The 24,724-nt window shown below is 43.3% G+C and overlaps 1 protein-coding gene across 1 annotated transcript in view; it reads left to right on the forward strand.

The window, feature by feature from the left end:
* Positions 1-246: 246 nt before the first annotated feature.
* Positions 247-24,724, forward strand: part of gpr4 (G protein-coupled receptor 4) — a 28,117-nt gene continuing 3,639 nt past the window's right edge. The window contains exons 1-2 of the mRNA XM_062385128.1: positions 247-406; positions 22,961-23,680. Of these exons, the coding sequence (XP_062241112.1) occupies positions 23,552-23,680 (129 nt within the window). The 5' untranslated portion in view covers positions 247-406; positions 22,961-23,551. The remainder of the gene's footprint in view (positions 407-22,960; positions 23,681-24,724) is intronic.

The following is a 24,724-nucleotide window of genomic DNA, read 5'->3' on the forward strand; positions in this document are numbered from 1 at the left end:
ATTGCATTTCACTCACACAGACACACACACACACACACACACACAGACACACTGCATGCACACTCACACACACACTGCAGGCACACACACACACACACAAAGAGGGCGTAGCAGTCATCAAGTCATGCTGCATGCCTCCTCCTCTCTCTCTCTCTCTCCCTCTCTCTCTCTCTCTCTCTCTCTCTCTCTCTCACCCTCTCTCTCTCCCCCTCACCTCTCTCTCTCAGTCTGCCGGCTGCTCTCTCTCTCTCTGCTCACTCTGCTCTCTCACACACTCTGAACATCACCACAACTAGACGGAGACTGAATGAAATCAAACGAGTGACTTTGTTTTTTCTTATTTATTTTTTTCTGGATGGATACTCGTTTGTTGGGAGGATGTTGCAGGGAGTCCAGGATCCTGAATGTGAGTACAACCTCCTCTTTACTCCACACACACACACACACAAAAACAAACACAAACACACACACACACACACACAAGGTAGCGTTGGTGAAACTGTCACCTGCTGCAAAAAGCTATAATTCAGATGAGGGTGCTCAGGTCTTCCACACATAACATGTATTTTTAGACTTATTAGTCACCTACAACATGTATTTAAGTGTGTGTACAACTTACACTTAAATATAATATATACACTATTCCTTAGTTTGCCTCTAAGGATGTGTTTATATTTTATGCACAATTATACATAGAATATGATAAATGGGTGGATAGACACATAGAATAGATATTACTTTGTTACAGCAGGAAGGTGTCAGACAAATAACACACTTTTCAAAATATACAAATAACATACTTACAAAACATGAGGAATAAAATGTACAAAAACGTACACAACAGTAAAGTAATATTACACGATAGCACTCAAAATCTATATATCTATGTTTGTACTATTCCTTGCAGTGTGGTCTTTATGTCAGTGTCGGTTTATTCTCTCACATGTTGCTGCAGTGTTTCTAGGGTTTAAACACTTCCAGAGTAACAGACCATAATACTCATACTGTGCATACTAACCTGTCAGAGGAGCTTTGAGACATAAAGAGGAGAAAGTCTTAAGTATTTAAGTCAGAACACATTGAACGCTTCCACTCGTCTTCCCCTCGTCTTCCACTCGTCTTCCACTCTTCACCCAGTGGGCTGGTTGCTCTGTTTGCTCCCATTAACTCGCTACAACCACCAAGTCAAATTGCATTAGTACAGTGGACGGAGAGCGAGCTGAGCCGAGCTGAAGTTACAGTACAGCACTTGTGTGTCTGTCACAGCTCCAAGGGTTTTGACTGCAGACAATTAATAAATCATGAGAGGGGACAAGTGAATCAGCCGCTTGTGTCGCTGAACGCCCTCAGCGCAGGGAGCTGGAAACAAGCTGGTGGATGAGATGTGGAGCACAATCAGCTCGTTGGTTCATTATGTGTTGAGCCAGGCTGGAGGAGAACTGTTCAGGAGACTTGTGGCAAGAGCGCGTTTAGGAAAAGCCTTTCTACAAAGCAGGGGACAGATCTCAGATGTTTAGCTTTGTCAGTAACATATGAGGAAGGTTCACTTTTCAAAGAGAAGATGGAAATAACTTTGGCTGTAAAACTGGTTGAGAATCTAGATGATGATCCAGACTTTCTCTTTCATTCTTGTCGGTCTTTCTGGTGGAACAGGTTGGTAAGTTACTTCAGCTGCTGAGACAACACGAGAAATGTAGAAATGTGCTGAGAAAAAACAAAAGAGATGTAGAAGTGTGCAGCAGATTGCAAAAACAACAGAGGACATTGCTGTAGTTCAATGTTTTGCAACAGGCAGAGACAAAACGTGATAAATCTAAGAATCTAGATTGTAGCACAAAGCTCAAATCTCGTTGTGTCTGTCGCGTTTTAATCTCTCTCTGTTTCTCACATGGACCCACTTGGACATTATCTGGACATTTTACCTCAGGGAGAAATTCCACAACAATGTCCACAGCAACTCACTCTGATCTCCAGATCCTTTCCAGAGAGAATCCAGAGTTCAGTGCGTTAAGTTAGGTGATGGATCTGCACCTCAGCCAGATTGTTGCCAAAATCCGTGGAAATGGGTTCAGTAGTTTCAAGCAAACCTCATCGCTGGAGTTAACAGAGGCCGTTTATCCAGATCTGTAGTTTCCACCCTGAACCACTTCTGCTCTCTGGGCTCAAACCACCTCTCCTCATCCAAACACACGGATGTCCCGGTGAGGTTTATAAGAGTGACATGTTTCTGAAGTATTATTTCCTGGTCTGCTTCTTTCTGTTTCCAACGTGAACGAAGGTCAGTGTGTGTGTGTGTGTGTGGGGGGGGGTCATCTCTCAGGAGGATGATTGAAATTAGACCAAATCCAAAATCCGACCTCATGTTTAGTGTGTCGGGTGATTTCACACCGTGGAAGTCGATTCTGCTGCCGTAGAGGAATGAATGGCGCACTTGTTTTTTTACACACGTGTGACACAGATGAGGATCTATGTTGTGTGTGATTGTGAAACGGGCGAGCGTATGAGCGACCTCGGGCGGAGAGAGAGAGACGGAGACAGAGTTCTGTGGGAAGCATCGAGCTTCATTAAGCTGCGGGGACATGTTTCAACCTTAACGCTCTTCATAGAGACGCGTCCTCACAATGAGTCCTCTGTTCCTCCTTCAGAATTCCTGCCTCCAGCTCCAACTGTTGTAATATTAAAATCAGTAGAATCTCCTCTTCTTCTCCTCTATGTCTGGATCTGTTCTCTCCCTCCCTCCTCCCTCTCTCCCTCCCTCCCTCTCTGGTTCATCTTCCTCCTTCTATTACTTGACCTCTCCATGTTTCTCTTCTTCCCTCACGTGATTACAATTTTCAGCTTTTAACTTGTTTCGTTGGTTGCAAAACTCTTATTAAAACTAAATTTATATGATTTAAAAAATATAAACTGCCCATTCAAAATTGACCTGTAGGGGATTGTAGTGTTTGTTTATTATTTTGAGTGTTACTGGCGCTTGTCTCTTTTCCAGCATCAACTCACACTCACTGTTTACAGTCCAATCCTCTCGTCCACTAAAACTTTGACTCAGAAGTATTTTGTGTCCTCTGCAAAACAATACACACCTGCAAAGTCTGAAAATGACATGCAGGATCAGGTCGGTGAGAACATCGAAATGCGTAGAGACAGATGTTCCTCCAGTTAAAGTAACGTCTAGTAGTAGAAATAAATACAGAGCACTGACTGTTTATATCATTGTCTTTATCATTGCGTTAGTTAAAATATTATTTTAAGTAAACCGTGTTTTCTTCTCCTCCTCCTCCTCCTCCTCCTCCTCCATCCCTTCTGCTGAACTAATTCCGACCTCAGAGGAAAGATAATCTGAGCAGTTTCAGCTCAAGGCCTCGAGTCAGAGGGATGACTGTGGTCAGCTAATAGCCCCGGATACTTACCTGCTGTGCACACACACACACACACACACACACACACACACACACACACACACACATGCATAGATGTTCACCTTTGGGTGAAATCTGGAGACAAACACATTTGACCGACTGTATCATCCGTCTCTTTCAAGCCACATTATTCACAGCTGAACTATTTTTATATCAAACTAGACATTTATCTATTTTTCTAACGGTTTAAATAATAATTGTCGTCGTTGTCAATAGCAGTTTTTAAGTGTAATCTATTTTTGTGTGTGCAGAGTACAGAGTGAAATATCCAAACCACCAATTTCTTCAGTTGAGCTCAGATGATGTCTCTGGTGTCTCTGTGACTCCTCTTACAGCGCCACCAGCAGGTCAAACCTGTCACTGATCCTGTGAAATATATCAAAGTTCAATTGATGGATTAAAAAACTGACGCCAGGACCAAAGATCTAGTGCCAGGAAGTGAGAAAAGTGGAAAGAGAAGAGAAGATAACGGATTGAATTAATAAAAAGAAGATCCTTATGACAGAAAGCAGAGGATGAGAGGAAAGGAGGGCAGTGGGAGGCAGGGACCTGAGATGTGATGGATGGAGGGGTTGAATAAAAAGAGCTTTAGAGGAGGGTGAATGTAAAAGAGGGCGCTGTGACGCTCTCCAGACGAGTTCAGATAAGCAACACTTAAGAGCCTCTGTGGTTTAGTAATCACTGTGATTAGGCACCAGAGCAGCGGTGGCAGCTAACAGCCAATCAGACTGAAGAAGCCTCGACAACCAACACAACATAATCACATTATACTGTGACATAATATAATATAACACTGAGGTCATGATTAAGGATCGAACCTGTAGAGAACTAAATGCTACAGTGAAATCTGTATCTACAGGGTATATGTTGGATCGTGCCCCTCTGCAGGGGACAGTAAATATTTTATGGATGTTTTAATGGTCATGGGTGTTGGCAGGACTCCTCCAGCGCCACAGAGAGGCTATAGGATGGATCTTGTGGTTCACTTAGCAGCTCCAGCTATAGGATGATTACCTATAGCACAGGTTATCAAGGGGGAGGAATTTGTGGTCATTATGGGTATGCCGCCCCCCCACCGCACACACATAAACACCAATCACCCACTGACGGTAACTGTTTGAGTGCAGGACAAAGCAGGGAAGCTAGAAGCACACAAACAATGAGGTGATTGGTGGATAATTATATTGTTTTTGTCGAGTTCCGTGTGGGAAACCTTCAGGATCACGGCTCGTCTGATTGGACGGTTGTGCTGGACATGCTGAGGTGTCACAATCTGGTCTCTCGGATGACTCACAAGCCAGTGGACGTGATAGTGGTTTGAGTCCCGTCCACGGTTCCATAGACACACACACACACACACACACACACACTGACAGAACAGTCCAGTGCAGAGTGTCGCTCTCTAATTGGAGGTCTCTGAGATGAGTGGTGTTGTTGTGTGTTCAATCGTGGGCGACTCTGCTTTTGTTTCCCCAGCGTCGAGAGCTCATTTGCATCAGCGGCAACCCTCTGCTTTGGTTGTTGTCATTGTTGTCATCGTTTTGGCACTATTATTGGTTTGCAGCTCCAGTGCATCAGTCGTACCAGTTAACCAAGAACTCTGGTTTTACCTTTACAGACGTGACTGATGCCACATTTAACGCACCGATTGTGATGAATGAGAAACAGCTGATTAATCTCCTGTCGTGAGTCAAAGGGCGATGAACGAATTAGTCTTTAATCAGCATCATTCGTTTTTCAGGTCAGAAACTAAAATAACTGAAGGTGAGGATCAAGTTTTCTCTGATCAAGATTCATTTCAATATGAATTTGAGTTGTAGTCTAGTCATGACATTTCTGCACGTCGGATCCGGACCACAGTTTATATAACATGAACATATACGGGCGATAGCTCAACTGCAGCTGCAGCATTTGACATATTACCTGTTAATAGTTTGGAGAAGCTTATATATACAAACATAAAAAATGGAAAATATTAAAGTGGAAGTCAGACCTGGATCCTCCAGATGTGTGTTCCCTTTGCACAGGTTGGATTCTGCACGTCCCGGTGTCAGAACCCTTCAGTTTGAAGTAGCTACTAGAAAACTACAGGTTAACGTTACTCTGCCGGAGCCGTGTAGAGAGTGTGTTGCCACCAGAGTTACATGGAATGTTGACTACACACATGCAGGGATGTTTGTACTACTCCAGTACTGACGTCAGGTCCCGGCTGCTAAGGAGCCTGTGCCCTTTCAGTTTGTAACCCTCATACGACACAGAGAGGGGAAATCTTTCTTTACGTGATAAGTTTGCAGTTGTAAATTATAAACTTTATTTCTCACTAAAAACTGTAATTCATGACACGGCTGATCAGACGGGTGTCGATGGAGCTGCTGACAGTGTGACACCACGTCTCAATGCACCCCGGGCGTGATGAGGTCACTACTGTCTGTAAACACTGTTAGGCCCGTTAGGGGACGCACACACACAGACGCACACACACACACACACACACACACACACACACACACACACACAGTCGTCTCCTGTGTGGAGACAGCAGCACCTCTGGCCAACATTAGACCAGTTTCAGAATGTCGATAACCATCTCGTCCTCTGTTTGTCTTCCTTTGTTCTTTCCCATTAAACCTTTATCTCTCTCTCTCTTCACTCCTTCTCTTCCATCCCCCTCTCTTCCTCTCCTTTTTCTCACGATCGATGACTATTTCCTTTAATATTATTATTTTCCTCCCTTTGTTCCATCAGTCATTATCTTTACCTCTCTCACCCTCCTGTCTTCCTTCTCTCTCCATCGCTCTGGATCTAAAATTATCCCCTCTTTCTCTCTTTTCCCTCCATCCACCTGGCTCCCTCGCTTCCAAACCCCTGTATTATCTCTCTATCTCTTTCCACTCCTCGTATCTCCCTCGTTTCCAACGTGCAGAAAATAAGCATTTGAGTTTATTTGCAGAACATACATGAACCGGTTGCTTCTCTTTCTCCTCAGCTGATTGGTCCAACTCCGTGAGAGCTGCTGTAAAACTCAGATTTTACATTTTCAGTCTTGTTCTTTTGCCTTTTTGTTTTTATTGTCTGCAGCTGGTGGTTTGAATCATCATCTACACGCTCTCTTGCTCACAGGAGTTCTCTGGAAATTGTACTTCTAGTGACTCAGGCATCTGATTTATCATACAGCCCCCTAACATACTTCATGTATTGTATAACCTTCCGGTCTACATACTGGGAGCTATTCTCAGTACAATAAACTTGGAAAGGAGCCTTTTGGTAATTTTGCCAACTAGAGATCCGTAAAATACAAATCCCCTCCGTCTACTCTCTCTCTCTCTCTCTCTCTCTCTCTGCAGTCCCTCACCAGGTCTGCAGCTATCGACCTCTCTAGTAATGGAGTATTGAAAGTGATCAGAGGAAACTTTAATGACTCCAGAGGGGAGAACACTGAATCTGTGCAGAAACAAGATACATCAAATGATTCGAGTGAATATCTGTGACCTGGTTTGAGAGACTTCATTCTGCACCATGATGTGATTTCAAATTCATGTTGTTGTTATTTTCCACGACTCTTTATCTGCTTAATGCTGCACGATGTTCACAGAGCAGTGAATGTCTCTGCAGAGAGTGAGCGGTGGATCAATCTGAGCTCATCTGGTGAGAACAAGCTAACAGCTGTCGAGGAGCTGAGGCTGATGAGTAGCTACCACGTAGAATTAAGACCACGATGAAGAAAGAATTCAAATATTTCAAGAGTAAAGTTGTAATTCTACCAGAATTAAGCCGCGATTGAGAGGAAAGTTATTCTATTAAAAGTATAAAATCATAATTTTCAAATAAAAGGAGTTTAACTCCTGCAACCAGAGTCTTGCGAACATCCAGAAAAAACAAAGTGAGTTGAAAGAGCTGGAGGAGCTGCAGGGTTGAATGATGATGTGGTTTTATAAAATACTCTGGAATCACACCCAGAGATTTGATCCATTAGAGATATAAAATATAGATTAGAACCATTTAGGAAATAAACAACCATTCAACCATACTTTTAATGTTTAATACACAGAAATAAACAGATGGAAGAAAAGAGAACTTTTCTATTAGAGTGATTTTAGAGGGAGGTATTATCGGTGATATTGATATTTCTACATCAGGCTGATCCACAAACAGAATAAAGGTTGTTGTAGCTGGAGGGAAACACAGCTGTTGTTAAAACCTCATTGAAGTTGAAATTCGTTTGAACATTAAACCCCCGAGTCTCTGCATCCTGCACAGACACCTTCAAACAAAACAAGAGAAACTACAACACACACAAAGAGAGACAACTGAGGCAGGAAAATTCCAATCAGACACGATTCATGATCTGTGCACAATCAAAGGATTTTGTCTCTTTCTCAAAGGAAATGGATTTTGTGGCCGCTGTAAGGATTAAGAAAAGTTGTTGTGCTTCTATTTCTGGTTTAATTTATATTTGTGTTATTGCTCCATGAGGTTTAAACTGATTAAAGGACCAAAGAGTGATGAAACGTTCACAACATAAGCTTTAAATAGTGATGATGACGGAGCTTTGGAGGAAAATCCTGTTCCTTTCTGTACAAATTGATTTAACCAGATTTAACCAGATCATCCTCACGGCCTTGTTTATCTGCCATTTCAAAATTCTATTTCCAGAATAAATTCATGAATCTAGTACAACGTAGTAGACGTTTGTTGGAGATGAAAGGCTTTCGCCACACTGTGCCACACGTCAACACCAGTAACCAGAATAGAATTGACCAATCAGATGAGAATAGACAAAACAGGAAGTGGCACAGGAAGCAGCCACATCCTGGCAACAGAATGGTGCTACCGAAAAACACACACGTACCCACATGCACACACGCACACACACATGCAAAGTCATATTTTCATTACACAGGAGGACGCCTGATTGACTAACAGTCATTTCCTTCAACTTTACCCGAAACACTCAGCAAACAATAGCACAACCTAATTCTAACCTTAAGATTGAAGGGTTCAGGTTCTCAAGTCAAGAGTGTGATTGTGTAAACGGACTAATTTCACCAATTGAGCACATGAGTAACACAAGAACACACACACACACCCTCACACTTGGCTGCATTGTGTCAACCACACCCAGACTAAAGAGATAAATAAAGTGTGTGAAACAAAAGGTTGAAGACAAAGCCAAAAGGTGCCAAAGATGAATCACTAAAGAAACATTGAAAGACAAAAGCACGGGCCAAACAACACAATCATTTATAACAATAACGCAAAACAGTGTGACACAAAGATAACTACACAACCCATCAGGTGAGACAACTGCTTTTGTCATAAACCAAAAGAAGAACTGGGTGAAGGTAATGCAATAAGAACCTTAATTCACAATATCACAAAATTGTGTTTCTCTGTGTGTATATTGTTGCTTTGTGTCTGTGCAGGTTGTTTTGTTCCATAGTTAACTTGTCTCTGTCAACACGTATAGTCTCATACACACACACACACCACACACATTCTATCATATGCATACACCATTTGTGTCTCATACACACAGACACACACACACATGCAGCCCGGTGGGATTAGCCTGACAGGCTGCGGCTCAGAAATGAGTGGAGGTTTTCCGCAGGCCGTCATTAAAACTGCTGACACCTCCAGTGGAATATCATTTGTCTGAGGTGCAGAGAGCAGCCGAGCACAAACGGCTGCGTCACATCCACACGGTGCAACACTTCAGACGAGCAGGAGAGAGACTGTGTTCATCCCAGGAAGGAGGTGGAGGGCGGGAGCGAATCAGAGGGAGGATACTGGATCATTTGGAGGAGACAAAAGGCCACAGAGTTTTATCAGAAATCATTTGATGTCAGTTACTTCCACATAGTGGTGTTCATCAAACAGAAGCAGCGATTTTGAAGCTTAAATCTTAAAGGAACAAATGAGGTTTGCATTTGTTTATGACGGTTGTGACATTTAGTGCAAACAGGGAATCAAATTCAGATTTCTGACAAAGTCGGATAAAATGGACAAAAATCTAAAAATCTTTCATCTGCTGCTTCCTAAGCTTCACCACACCAGCACAGGAGCTCAGCTAAAAAGAGAGGAAACAAACATCATAGATCATGCTTTGTGTATTGGCTGCTGCAAAGAGGAAAGTAGTTAGTCATCTGCTTGCACACACACACACACGCAGACACACACTGGCAGTGCCTCGTTCAATTCTCTCCAGACGTACAGTAACGAGCTCTGCTGATCTGATCACAGCCAAATTAAGAATTGTCCAATAAAGCTCGATGCGGGAAACGTCACAGGAAAATGTGGCACTTTTATTGAAGTCATTAATTCTCCCCGCAGGGTTTCAGGTCGGGGGGGTTTTGAAACACGGACGGCTGCACGGCCACCCGGGCATGAAATGAACAGAACAGGATTAACAACCTGCAGCCTCCGTCCTTCTCCCCCTGCCTCAGCACCGAGGTCCTGTTTGTCTTTGCGGTTCAGTTTTTCTGTTTTTGTCGACTCGCTGCTTTCTCTCCACTGCAACTCCAGCGTTCAGTTGACTTCCTTCTTCAGGTCGAGGACAAACTCTCTGGGTTGCAGCAGATGGTCGGAGTTTCATCGATAAAACCACTATGCATCTAAATATAATGACAAATAATCCAACAAAGATATGACGGCAGAAGGTGAAGAATCTCTGTCAGACTGAATACGTGATGTCGATATCAGATTTTTAAAGGAAACACACTTCTTCTTTAGAGGTCTGCTCTGTAGTTCATGTTATTTGATGATGTTATAGGTTACAGGGGTGTCACATGCACGTGCCTGGAGAGAACTGCATGCTTGTCAGGTGATGGAGACCAGAGAAAACAATACCTACTCAGTTCTAAGCTGAATTTGGTCTGCCTGCCAAGGACCGTAAAAACTTGGATGTTTTAACCGACGCAGACAGGATGAAAACACTTACTTTGAGGAGCCCCCTGGCTGTTTTTTTCTGCTCTTCCCAACCACTTGTCTAACCTACGCTATGGACGACCCCCCCCCCCCCCCCCCCCGCAAATGTCCTCAGAGACCTACTTGTTATCTCACTACTTCAATGTGTGTGTGTAAGCAGTTTCACAAAGGATCCAAGCTCCTGTAGTTGTGTCACGTTCACATCACATGAATATCCTTTTACTCATCAGCCTTTCGCTCTTACATTTTATGGTTTTGTGTCGCTGTGAACAGGCGACGGGTCAGCACAGCGTCCGTGGGGGAAAGCGGAGCAGGTTGATTTGTGTTTACATGAGTCTGAGACAGAAACAGAAAGTGGGACACCTCAAAGCGGTGGCTTATCTCTGTGGTTTCCAGTAAGTTCATTCATTCTGGTGCTGCACTGTAAATTCCTGAAATACTTTTCATGGGGATTTATGTGACAGACAGAGAAGGAAGAACATTTTTAGAACAAGGGCAGGTAGAAATCTGGAAAGTCCTGGAAGAGTTTTGGGGAAATTAAAAAATAAAATTCAGGCTCAAGTTCAACATCAGCAGATTTTCTATTAATTCTCTATAGAAGCTGGAACCTGGAGATTGAAACTGAAACTGCACTGAACGACTGCAGGGCTGTGATTCTAGTTCCTTACGTCTCTGTACATTCAGACAGATGCTGAATAAGCCACATTTTTTACCTCATGTTGTAATGGAAAAGTTTTTCAGTTTACCTCATTCAGGTAATCTGTGTCAGGTTGTGTTCTTTGGCGTCTTTCCATCAACTCTCTATCCTTCCTGGCCATCTGTGAAGTCTTTACATTCAGCCCCGGCCTTTATTCTCCTGTTCACAGCTGAGGAAACTTCCGTCCTTAGAATAAGATTTCATCTATTGTCATGTTTGGGAAAAGTTTGATGTCTCAGCTTTCATCACATTCCTGTTTTCTCTATTTATTTCCATTCTGGTTTTTCTTTTGTCGTCTGTTTCTTCTGATTTAATCTCTGTTTTCTTTTGCGTTCTTTCTCTCAATCTGTGTTTCTATTTGACGTCTCTCACGGTTATGAAGCTTGTGCGGTGTGTGATGTTCATTTCATCAGATGCTACTATTGTTCTTCTCACTCACACACACACACAGACACACACACACACACACAGGTGAGACAGCCACATGATGACAGGGTCCTCGGGCCTCGGCCTCATGACTCGGCAGCTGCTGTTATCTTGCAGCCGCTCTTTCTTCTTGTTCTCAGCTGCTCTGTGTCGATGGACACGAGGTTCAGGCTGCGACTCAACAGCCTCACATCCTGCTCTGATTAGTGTTTTCATCCATACTGCCGCCGTGTGACGACACCTTGTCCTTTAGATTTCCACCGTGACCTGTTGAAAAAAAAACTGATTATCATCGACAAGCATTCATATGTAAGGTTTTGTTTTATTTTGGCATTAAAGCTGCATCTCATCCTGTGCACCTGGATGAGATGCAGATGCTGGTGACAGATGTCTGTCAGCATCTCCTCTCACACGAGTTCAACCCGAGCAGCAGACAGACCACGGAGACTCCAGACCAGTGGTCACCGGCCTTTAAGAGCCTAAGATCCCTTTTGAATTCCAAACTTAAGCCGAGATCTACCCTTACATTACACAGCAGCAATATAACACTTAGATCAGTACATTTAACAACTTTTATCGAGAGGATATTGTTAGAATCACTGTATTATCTGTTTTTTCACTCACATCTGTTCATGTTTCTCTTTGTTCAGCTACGTTAAGTACTTGTTATGGTTCCCAGCATGTTCGAGTGATTTAAGTGCTGCACTGTGGTTCAAACAAGAGAGTCAGCACCTCTGCCTCAGCCCCAAAACATCCTTTCTGATTATTTAGTTAATGTATAAGAAATATTTAAAAGAAATAAGGAAGTGGTCTGAAACAGATTTCCATGACATTATCTGGAAGGGTTTAGTTTGACAAACAGGCGGAACCCTCAGCATTTTTGAATGGACCTGGTTAAACAGGCGGAACCAGGAATGTTTATTTAACGTGTTGACCTACAGTGAGTTAGCCCGGGTGGAGGTTTGCTCTCTTCACGCACTCTTCTTCTTCCTCATAAAACGAAAGTGAAAATAGAAAATTCCTGTTTATGCCCTTTGATTTGCATCTGCACCGAACTTTAACGAGTTCTTCCCATAGTCCCCAAATTTGGTGGAAATCAGATTTTGGCTTAATCCTGTTAACAAACAAAATAAAAACATAGTGCAAAGGGTTATAAATAATAAACATCTGAATTAAGTCTAAATAAAAAAGTTACATCTCCGATTTTCCATACACAATTACTGTATCCTTCCATATTTGTGGTTTTCATGGTTAAACAAAGCTGTGAATGTTTTCATTTCTGAGCCTCTTTGTTCTTGGATCTTCGCTGTAAGACACAAACCTCAGAGTGTGTGTTTGTCGCCTCGCTCTGACCGACATGCGACTGAAGGTGTGCAACAATTTCCTGCTGAGCTTTTCAAGCGCGACACATGTCAGACAATGACAGACGTGTTCTGGTCCCCCGCTCTGCAGGGACCTGGAGGTCACATGCCACGGCTGTGCACTTTACTCCTGAGATATTACCGAAACTGATTACCTGGCTGCAGACTGAGCCTTTCTAATAATACAGTCTGGTCGTTTGGTCCAGATCATCTTCACTGTAATCTAATCTGAAGTCATCATCTGTCGTGACTCACCTGTAACTGGATTAGGTCTCTGATGGATCGGTGTTATAACCGGGTCCCAGGGTGACGGCCACACCGCTGGTGACAGCTGTCTGTCAGCATCTCCTCTCACACGAGTTCAACCCGAGCAGCAGACAGACCACGGAGACTCCAGAGCAGTGGTCACCGGCCTTTAAGAGCCTAAGATCCCTTTTGAATTCCAAACTTAAGCCGAGATATACCCTTACATTATACTTCATTTCATTTAGGTGACGCTTTTATCCAAAGAGACTCACAATAAATGCATCAACCATGAGGGAACAAACCCAGAGCAAGAAGAATCAAGAAAGTACAATTTCTTCATGAAAGCCAAACTGCAAAGTGACATTTAAATGCGACTAAATAGTTAGTTTAAACTTTACTTCAAGGTATATTCGGAAAAGGTGTGTTTTCATTTTGTGTAGACTTTCTGTCCCGATGTCATTGGGGAGCTACAAGAAATAAATATACACAAAGAGAGGCAGTTGTGCAACTTTATCTATGCACAAAATTCAAAATAATATCAATTAATATTTACAATGCAAAATATGTGGCTTCTCAGTTACACAACATGTTCTGCAGAGGAGATGCTACTGCAGCACAAAGTTTCTACATATATTTTTGGCCATATTCAAATCAGTTTGATTTGATTATGGCCAAAAATATGATTATTGCCTCGAATGAAAGAAGTCCCTCGTACTCGTATATAAATAACAATACTACACAGTATGAAGCCGTGCATCTGCAGCTCCTGCAAACATTTCACACTAAAAAAAGTGTGAAAAGGTTGCCGGTTCGAATCCCACTCTTTCCCATCTACATGCCTAAGTGTCCTTGGCAAGATACTGAACCCCTAAAATGGCCCCTCATAAATGCTGAGTGTTCTAAAAATGTAAGTCGCTTTGGACAAAAGCGTCAGCTAAATGATCTGTAATGTAATGTAGTCACACAACCTAAAGAAGATTTGAAAAGTTAAGAAGATACAGAAATAAAGTCCGGTTCCTCTTCAGTGTCTGAACAAACAAACGTTCATCTATTATTTATCAGGAAGAAGAATCTTAATCCCACTCAGACTCTGACTTTCACTCGAGCAAAGAAAAACACGGGTAAATCCTCTGATCAGATTTCGACTCCGATCGATCCCAAAGTCGATGGTTCTGCTCGTCAGCCGGCGAAAATGAGAACTTAAGACCTTTTTGTAAAAAGGATAAAAACTGTGTCAGTCCATTGTCAGTATGGGGACAGGGTTCTAAAGCTTTCTATTTAAAAGTCCTCAGATCGCATGATTGTTGACAAAGTCACGTAAGGATGGAAGTGAAGAATCAGAGACTCGTAGATTGGACGAAATGAAAATTCTTAAAAGTGAAGCCAAATCCCCTTTATTGCCCCCTAGTGGCTGGCTGCCATATAGGTCATAACCCCTGCCTCCTCCCTGTTAGCAGATGAGACACAGATATAAAAAGTCATACTGCATGTTAAATAAATGATCTCAAAGAGAGTTGACTCGGTCCCACACCACCATCACTGCTCTTTTTCCAAATATGCAAGATGGCAGTGTTCGTCTGCGCTCCAGACTAACACACTTGTAAATTAATATCATGTGTACAAAGTAGAAAGAGCGATGGTGAAAAGTAAGACGGATTTATTTCCTTGGACTGCCGACGATGTGAAACTGTTACAGACTGAGTGCTGGTGACGCTTCGCATTCAGCCGCTGGTAAAACCAAAACGTCTTAGTCTGGATGTAGCACAAGTATCTACAATCAAGTGTGGTGGCCTTCAGGCTAACTCCCATTGAAGGTTTGTGTGAGGAGCATGTGTGGTGGAGTCTCAAGGTCCATTAAAGCTCCACGTGTCTGAATCAGCTTTGCAGAATGTCTCACACCACCCGGTTCCTTCCTGCTCCAGCCGCGGGCCTGCCTCCATGTGACACGACATGTCGGAGACTCGCCACAGATGCTGTGATTACGCTGTGACTATCACAGGAGCATCTCTCCTCCAGGCCTCGGGTCGGTGAACAGGAACCTGCACAGGCTCACGGTGGACGTGTTTGGAGAACTGCGATGTGCGGTGTCTTGTTTGGAGAGAGAGAGAGAGAGAGAGAGAGAGAGAGAGAGAGAGAGAGAGAGAGAGAGAGAGAGAGAGAGAGAGAGAGGCCACAGGGTTCAGGGTGATGCTGTTGAACATGTCTGCTGTGATTGGCTCAGCTTCATCAATGACTCTTGAAGAAACATTGGTTGAGACCAAATATTCTGGAAAGGTTCCTTTAAACCTGAAGGGTTTCCGAAGAGCTTCTCAAGCCCTGAATCAGATAGAGACTTGAAATAAAAGATATTTGATGGATTCAATATTTTCCTCTGATTGGAGCTCATTACTGTTTTACAAAATTTCGTTAACATATATAAAACAAACAAGCCGCCAAACACGTCAAGATCCTCCCCTTCTTTCTCCTGTAATATATCTGCTTCTGACGGACTGCACTTTGTCGCCAGGAGCAGAAGCAAACCACACAAAGCTACATATCCCATCATGCATTTGACCTTTCCTACAACTGAATCATCAGTCACAGATTGAAGCTTTGAATTAAACCGGTTCCTCGGGATCGCCCACAAAAATCGGATGTTTCAAATGAGCTGGAACTCAAAAATAAGTCAACTGTCACCTGCAGAGAAAAACACCTGCAGACAATCTGCAGAAAGAAAAACAAGAACCACAGTCGTGCAGAAGTTTTGTTTGTCTGTGAACTTTATGTTTTACTTTCAGAAAAAAACTTTCTTAGCACACTAGATGAAAGAGACACTTCAAAGCATCTCACGTCTCCTCATACACAATGTCTGTTCTGAACCTGCTCTGTGGTTTATATATTAACTACTGGACCTTCACTGATATAATGCTTTTCTTAGCTCCGGAGACAAAGAGCTGTAATAAGAGAAGTCGTTTGTCTGTCTCTCTTGTTGCTGCCGGTGAAGCGATCGCTTCCTCGAGTGACCACAGTTTAGAAGAGGCGTCCATCTTGTTGTGTTAGTCTCGGCAAATCGGCGAATGACGGGTGATTCCCAAAAGAGATGAGCAAATCATTTTATCTCTTTTTATACGTAACCAACAAAATGTCCCCACTTTCCCTAAAGATGAAGATGAAATGAAGATCTGAGTTCACACACACACTCTCACACACACACACACACCCCCCCCACACACACACACACAAACACACAAACACACACACACACACACACACACACACAAATAGTAAATGCATAGTTCAGCCTCATGTATGTAAACACTCTCGTCTCCTTTTGAGGAAACAAACTTTTCTCTCCTCTCCTCCTCTCCTCTCCTCCTCTCTCTCCCCCCCTCCTCCTCCTCTCCTCTCGTTGTGTGTTTATTGTCGTTGTGTTAGTCAGGACAGACGATGCTGGGACTGTTCCCACCACACTTATGGGAGCTGACACCGAGTCGTCCTCCCTCCTGTTTACAACTAATTATGACAGTCGGGCCCTGAGGGACGCATGTCCTCGACTGGGAGCCATGAGGACAGGGGATGTGATCCAGCTGTCGCCTCTGACTAATACATTTATTAAACATCAGCACAGAGAAGAGTCTGAGGTCAGACCAGAGTCTTTATGCAGTTTTGGGGAGATATGGTGAAAGTAAAGCGTGGAAACAATTGTTTTGACAGTTCGGACTTCCAGACCAGTTGCAGGAAGCTGGTGGTCTCCCCCCTGCGTCTATAAAACCAATCACTGTCCAGTATCTCATATTTTATCTATAAAAATGGATCAACACCCTGAAACACTCGGTAAGTGTGGGTGGCCCATCCTAATAATGAGTCCACACAAAACTCTACTTGCATATTTGTTCTTTGAATGAATTTGAGAGAACTTCAAGTCTCCAGGCGGCTTTAAAAGACTAATGTGTGTGTAGCTGCTTTCACAGTGTGTCACCACATGAGTTAACAAAATGACCACAAGTACACAAACTCACTGAGAAATGGCAAATGTTTCAATTCAGGCAGAATCTCTCTCTCTCACTCTCTAGTCAAGCAGTACACTTTCTGTATTTATATAGAGATTTCCCAGTATAACCAACCACTCAAACTGGGACCAACACACGCACACACACACTCATACAGTGCATCTATGTGCAGCCCCTTCTCTGTCACACATCACTCACACACTGACAGCGCAGCAGTCCGGGATAAGTGTCTCGCCCAAGGACGCTTCCATTATCTAAAGCACTTATCCACTGAGGGTCACATGGGACTGGAGCCAATCCCAGCTGACCTTGGGCGAGGAGTGGGGGTGCACCTGCAGGTCAGCGGCGTATTGCAGCGCCGACATAAAGAGACACACAATCACAATCAACTCTCCAAATAGCCAAATCACAATGCCTGTTATTGGACTGTGGGAGGAGCCTGGAAATCCTCAGAACATGCAAACACAGAAAAACTCACTGCACAATTACTGTTTAAATGAAATGTTGTCTAGACAAACTTTGTGTGTGTGTGTGTGTCTGCCTAAGAGAGAGAGAGTGAGCATGAGATAAAGGGGGGCGAGTGTAAAGAGGAATCCATATGAAAGCTGAAACTTTGCATCAATCGTTCCTTATTCAATTCAGCTCACTTACTTGGGTAAAAATAGCAGCAGCTAAAACTCTGGGCAACACTAGTTATTGGTAACGCACACGGCTCGAGTTCCACCGGGCCGGGCTCACGATGGACAGAGCGTCCAGGTCCGGAGACACGGAGGAGGACGACTCTTTGTCTTTCAGGTTCCTCCAGTCATGATTTCATCGACAGGCGACCTGAAGGATTTGGGTGAAAGTGGAACAGACTGTGTTTCTTGTCGCCACTAAATGTGACACTTTTATAGGAAATGTGTCTCGTGAGGACACAAGTTGTGTAAAATGTGCACTCAGGGTTTCGTAAGAGGCAGAAACCAGTGACACAACCTCAGATATAAACTTAATGAATTGCAGCGTCCAGTCTGTCATGATGATCTTTGACCTGAGCTCTCAGTGTTTCCTGGATCCAGAGCGTTGGTCTTTTGGAAGGGGTGGGGGGTGCAATACGATTTTTACTGTACATATAAATACACATATTTATTCCTTTAAAGATATTTCATTGTATGATTACAATCTTGCTTTATCTCTTGAGAGAAAAAGCAGATGTCAGAGTCAGTGCTCCAGACATTTCCCTTTTCCTGCCGACCCCCTGTGGAGCGAGCTCTGGATAATCTGTTTAAGTTAAAAGTACCTTACGGGATTTTAAACAGAAAACTTCAAACAAATACAAACAATTACAAAAACGCTGATCTCTTCGGCCATAACGACAGGGTAATAAACAGAAAATAATACATTTTATGGATAAAAATCTCTTTTGAAAAATTGATCTTTTGAAATATGAAAGTTTCAACCATGCAGCTTCATACTTGTTTAAATTTATTCTAAAACTTTACAGAAAATGTTTCCACTGAAAGGAAAGTGTAGGCGTGATGATCCTCGCCCTTAATGAGGTTTGGTTATGAACCTAAAAATAAAATATCATTAGTCATCTGGCTATGGATTTGTGTGTGTGTGTGTGTGTGTGTGGTGTGCGTGCGTGTGTGTGTGTAAGAGGTGTGTTACCGTGTTTGATAGAGCAGCATAACTGTTTCCTGCTTCCACTGTTTGACTGTCAACAGGAATGTTTGGCAAACAGCCACATACTTACTGTCAGAACACACACACACACACACACACACACACACACACACACACTTCTCAGCAGGGTAAGTGATTTCATCGCTGGCCCTGATGTTTCCTCTTTCTAAGATTCAGATCTTCTTTGTGTCGTCTTCCCCCCCACCTCCATATTATCAAGTGTTTCTGCAAACACACACAAACCATTTAACAAACTAAACAATTCATACAGATCACACAACGTGAGTTTAACGTGTTGTGTGACTTTTTGAACGCACATGACTTCCACTGACAGATATCCAGAGGTTGTGTGGAGACCTTGTTCCTCAGTGAGGTCACTGACCACCTCGACCTTTGACTTTTGACCCCTAAGATCTAATGAGTTAGAACATGTGTGCTTGTTTCTCCAGAGACAATCTCAAGATAATGTTTCCATGAGGCGAGAGAAGGAGTTTGTTTGGTCACAGTCACAAAATGTCTTGAGATATAGTGTTCACGAGAAGACGACAGAGACAACATGAGATCAACGAGCTCTGATCTCTGGCTGCTGCTGGAACAGAGGAAGAGAAAGTTCTACTATCATCTGGTGATAACTCACACTCACGTCCTGACGTCACACCACTCCATCTTTCTCAGAGCCGCTGACTCCTACGTCACAACTGCAGCTCAACTCCACATGTTGTGTTGTCTCACACTAAGTTCTTTATTGTTGTTTGTGGTTGTTGTTGATCTAAAATGTGCAGCGGTCGAGTTGTGAGGTTCAGAGTTTGGTTCCCAGGACGAAGCCAAAAGTCTGAAGAGGCAGTTCAGAGGAAGAAAGGTGCATTGTGAGTGGAGGATGAGGAGAGCGTGTGTGTCTGTGTGGCTGTGTGTGTGTGTGTTTCTGTGTGTATGTGTGTGCTCCCCCCACTGAGAGCCAGTGTGACGTCCTCACGGCCGCCTTGACCTAATCTTCTCTGGCAGCAGATCAGACGCTGCTGAGGTGCACCGGACGATACAGAACAAGTTGATATAGGCCTCTATTGTACACACACCGATACACACACACACACAGACACACAGACACACACAGACGCACACGTTTCAAACCCCCTGAACCTCCCTCCAGCTGTAGACACATTGACATGCAGTTCATAACAGAACTGTTCCTTATGTAAAACAAAAGATTTGAACAGAATGTTTTGGAAAAAGAGGCAAAGCTCTTGAATACACGAGACTTGGGTGGGGGGGGGGGCTGGGGGTTAGACTCTTTGACCCTGGGCAGATGTGGCTCAGGAGGGAGAGCGGGTCATCCACTAACCAGAAGGTCAGCAGATTGAATCCCTGTCTCCTCTATTCACCGTCCCCAAAACCGAAAAATCATGAAAAGCAGATTCTGAAGTAACACAATTTAATCAAGTAGCGACAAAATGTTGTGGTCCACCTCGGGTCATGCCCCAGCCCTCCATAAACTTTCATGGAAATCTGTTCACGCCAGGAAGTCACATCCACACACACACACACACACACACACACACACACACACACACACACACAGTTGCATGTGTGTGACCATCGCATGCAAACTGCCGCTTGATTAATATCTGATCAAACACACCACACAGTGATAACAGGGTGGATAAAGAAAACACAGGTGATGTTCACTGAGAACCTGGGTCAGTGTGTTGTGTTTTTGTGTTAACTCCAGTCAGACGGGTCGCAAGTTTCTGGATTCAGGATGAAACATGTTTGTGTTTACATGAATCTGAGTTGTTGCTTTAACAACAGCAATAAATGTAGTTACAGTTAAAGGCAGAAGAGAAACCAGAGCCTGCATCAGTTTGTCCTCTTCACTCTCCTAATTTGTGTTTCTTTGTCTTGACTTGTGTTTTTGCTTTTCCTCCGTCTTCTCCCTGTGTCCTGAAGGAAAGCTGGAAAATATAAGTGTGATACTTTCGGTACTTTCATCAGAATTGTTCCATTTTGACTTTATGATCCTAACGTGAGAGGATTTCATTCACTGCTTCACATGTCAATATGAGTAATTTGATTTCTTCATATTAATGACAAACAGAACCACGTTTATACACAAACGCAAATCGAAATGAAACAAAAACAAACCCTGAGCTTGATGCAGCAGTTAAATCACGATCCCACAACATTTCAGAGGAGTGAAGTTTCCCTAAAAGGCTAAAAACAAAAAGTTTGTTCTTGGCTCTGCTCAGATTCCTGCAGCGATCATCAACATCACGTTCTTGTTTGGATGTGGAATTCTGACAATGCAAACAAAACGTTTCAACCAGCTCCTACTAACATGTTGAATTCTGTGGAAACACAAACAAGCCTTTTGGGGCGAAGAAGGAGAAAAAGATGATTTCTAACTCGGGTCAATCAGACCAGGGAGCAGTGAGACGTGTGTGTTCATGTGGTGATGTGTGTGAAAACAGATCTCAGCTCGGTTCACGTTATCAACGCCGGTGTTTCCCCAACAAAGAGCGATTAGACAAGGTCACCGGAGGGATTACCTCATTAGCCCTCACGTGTGTGTGTGTGTGTGTGTGTGTGTGTGTGTGTGTGTGTGTGTGTGTGTGTGTGTATGTGTGTGTGTCGCCTCAACCCAAAGTCACTGTTCCACACCAGCGGCTGTCACATTATCACAAACTGAAGCTGTTTCCGTCACAGATCTTTATTTATCGTGCGCGGACAGACGACTCTGTGGCTCCTCCCCCTTCCAGTGGTAACCAGGAAGTGAAACTCCGACTCAACGTGCTCGCCCTTTTCTTTAAATAGGAAACACCATGCTCGATAACCAAGAGTTTGACACGAGACACAATTCAAATATAAATATGAATATTTCAACCTGTGTATTTACGAACAACACATATAAAGAAGTTTTATTTACGAGCCAATCCCCAAATGATGAACTTTTAGAGCTGATGGGTCGAAGGTCAAAGGTCAAGTTCAAGAAGAACAGGGTTAGAACAACCACATTTTAAACATATTCACTGAAAATAATAGAAATACAATATAAAGCTTTTATCGATAAAGTTAGTTTTGATTTGAATCATGACGTCAATATGGAGAGAGAAGTAAATCTATCTAACCATTAAGATTAGAGTGTTATTTAGACCAGCCAATCACTAACCAGCCTGCTTTTCTTTATTCTCATTTCACCTTCAGTGTCTTTCTCACAAAAACGTTCCCTCTGAAATGTGTAAAACCCGTCACAACTATTCCTGAAATGTAGAAAAGGAATGAGAAGAAGCTGAAACACACATAAACCACAGTTTGAGCAAAGAGATTGAAAACATGTGTCGAGCTGCAAGACGTATAAACAGAGGATCAGGGTGGAAGGTGAGAAGTTGAGAAGAGTGAACGAGTGTATTCTCTCTCTCTCTCTCTCTCTCTCTCTCTCTCTCTCTCTCTCTCTCTCTCTCTCTCTCTCTCTCTGTGTACTCGGGACATGCTTAGCGTACGTCCTGGACTTTGTGTCAGCGTGTCTCTTTGTTATCGGTCCAGATGTGTCACAGTTTCTGCTTGTCACTCAGATAAATTAGCTCCACAGCTGATGAACTGGGCTGCCTGTGTTTACTCTTTATTAGATTTTTATACTTTTTAGATCCTTGGTTTCATATTTTATTTTTGCACTGTTTTTAAATACACTAACATCGTCTTCGTCTTTATCTAATGCACAACTTGGTATAGTTTCAGTTATTTATCTTTAAAACTTGGTTATTTGTTTCTTTCATTCAACTTAGGCTTAAAATATTAATTTTGTCAATATCTCCAATAGCACAAACTCATTTTGGCTTTTTATTATTCTTATGCTCTGTTTTATTTGCTACTGATTGCCTGAATGACCCAATGAGGTATCTGTCTGTGTGTCTGTGTGTCTGTCTGTCAGTCCTGACACAAGAAGCTATGAGAAAGAGCATGAAACACTAAGTTCAGTGGCTGCATTATGAGCCAAGTAGGACAATGGTCAAGATTTTGAAATCTCCCAGAATCTGCCTTCTTCTCTGTGGTAATCCATTTAGTGTGTTTTGTGTCACTCTGCTGAAACACAAACACAGAGACAGGGAGGGAAACACAACTTCCTCAGTGTGGCCATCAAGGAATCACCAGATAAGACACGTGGTGCTTGTTGTTTTGATTGATTTGTAATTTTACAGAATCCTAAATGATGAGCGTCTGTGTCTCTGTCTCCTGCAGATGTTTGGACGCTCGGAGCAGATGGACGACCTGTCTCCTGCCAAGTGCTGCAGCTCTGTGGAGTCATTCCTGTGTTTGAGTACGAGCATCCCTCAGGAGTTTAGTGTGTCACTGGGACCTTGAGTCGCAGCTACACACACACACACACACACACAGACACACACTGGTGTTCGGCCGCTCCCCAGCTCCCCAGCCCTGCCAGACCTCTTATCTCTAAAAGATTGATGAGGTCCCGTCCAGGCGCCCGAGGCCTGGCACAGCGTTGATAAGGCAGCTTTCCTTTCAGCACATTATACCCCCCCCCCCCCCCCCTTCCTTTCTCCTCCTCTTCTCCATCACACGGAGGGAAGCGTTCGGGTCGAGAGGGACGGCCCCCTCAGAAGACATGAGATGCCCCGGAGCTGACAGCTCTGTCTCCTCCTGTCACTCCATCGTGGTCGGCGAGCAGGACGCCAGAGACGGCATGTCCCTGTCCAACTGCTGGAGCTGGAATAGAGTGAAACTGCAGAGAGACGCTCAGAGCTGAGAGCACGTCACGCACACCTGCACACACACACACACATAAACACACCCACTGTTCCACACAGGACAATGTGCAACATCTCGTTCTGTGAGGTGGACAGTAAGGTGGACCAGTTCTTCCAGCCCACGCTCTACATCATAGTCATCGTCCTGGGGCTGCCCACTAACTGCATGGCTCTGTGGGCGGCCTACATGCAGGTGAGGAGGACACACACACACACACACACACACACACACACACACACACACACACACACACTCCTCCAGTCTGCATCCCAGAGTGTCAGGGGACAAGATGGAGAATGAATGATCTCAAAACTACATTTAGAAACGTCTGAATGTGACCAAAAAGCTTATATAGATTGAAAATTCAATTAAAAATAACTTTATTTAAGCATATATGGTGGAATAATGTCGTCCCATAACCTCACTGGTATCCATCCGCCCCTCCCATTCCTTGTCATTGCTGTTGTTGTTCTGTAAACAGCTCTGATTTGTTTGTGCAGCTGCTCATTGGACAAACTTGTCATTTTCAGTCAGTTACTTATGAAAGGAAAGTCGTATAATGACTCATGCATCACATTACAGATTTGTGAACTTTTCGATTTCCCATCGTCCGAAGTTACGAGTCCATGATTCTTCTGGAGGATCTTTTCCCATGAAGCCCCGATCACTGTTTCCCACCGAGCGTCAGTTTGCTTTGGCAGCAAACTTTGACTTTTCATTCAAACAACTTCACTAACTCGTATTTTTTCAATACGTCATTTCAACATTAGATTATTGTTTAGTTTCCGTCTGTGCGTCAATATCATTTTTATATCAACTTTCAACAACCGTTCAAACAAAAACACGAGTGAGGACGTTCAGAGCGGCCGAGGGGAACTGGATCACAGGTGCATTCTGGTTGTTGTAGTAACAGAAAACCCTCCAGTGCTTATCACACTGATCCGATTCCTGAGAAACCACCTGAGCTGAATCCAGAGCATGGACAGAATTGGCGTGCTGTTTATTTATCAGGGCAGTTCTGCCTAAATATTAACATTGTTACATCAATACATTATGAGAAACTGAGCCGTGTCCGTGAGGCTGAAGAGTTTACTGCTGACAAATCATCAGAAAAGATGGAACTGATTCCTCCACAGTATCAGCCCATTTATTTACAAGTCCTCATTGTGGTCATAAGTCCTTATCTTACACGTGTGTGTTTTTAAAGCAATATCGTCGTCAGTGTGAGATATTAAA

The sequence above is a fragment of the Platichthys flesus genome, chromosome 4, assembly GCF_949316205.1.
Source record: "Platichthys flesus chromosome 4, fPlaFle2.1, whole genome shotgun sequence".
In the NCBI taxonomy this organism is placed as follows: Eukaryota; Metazoa; Chordata; class Actinopteri; order Pleuronectiformes; family Pleuronectidae; genus Platichthys; species Platichthys flesus.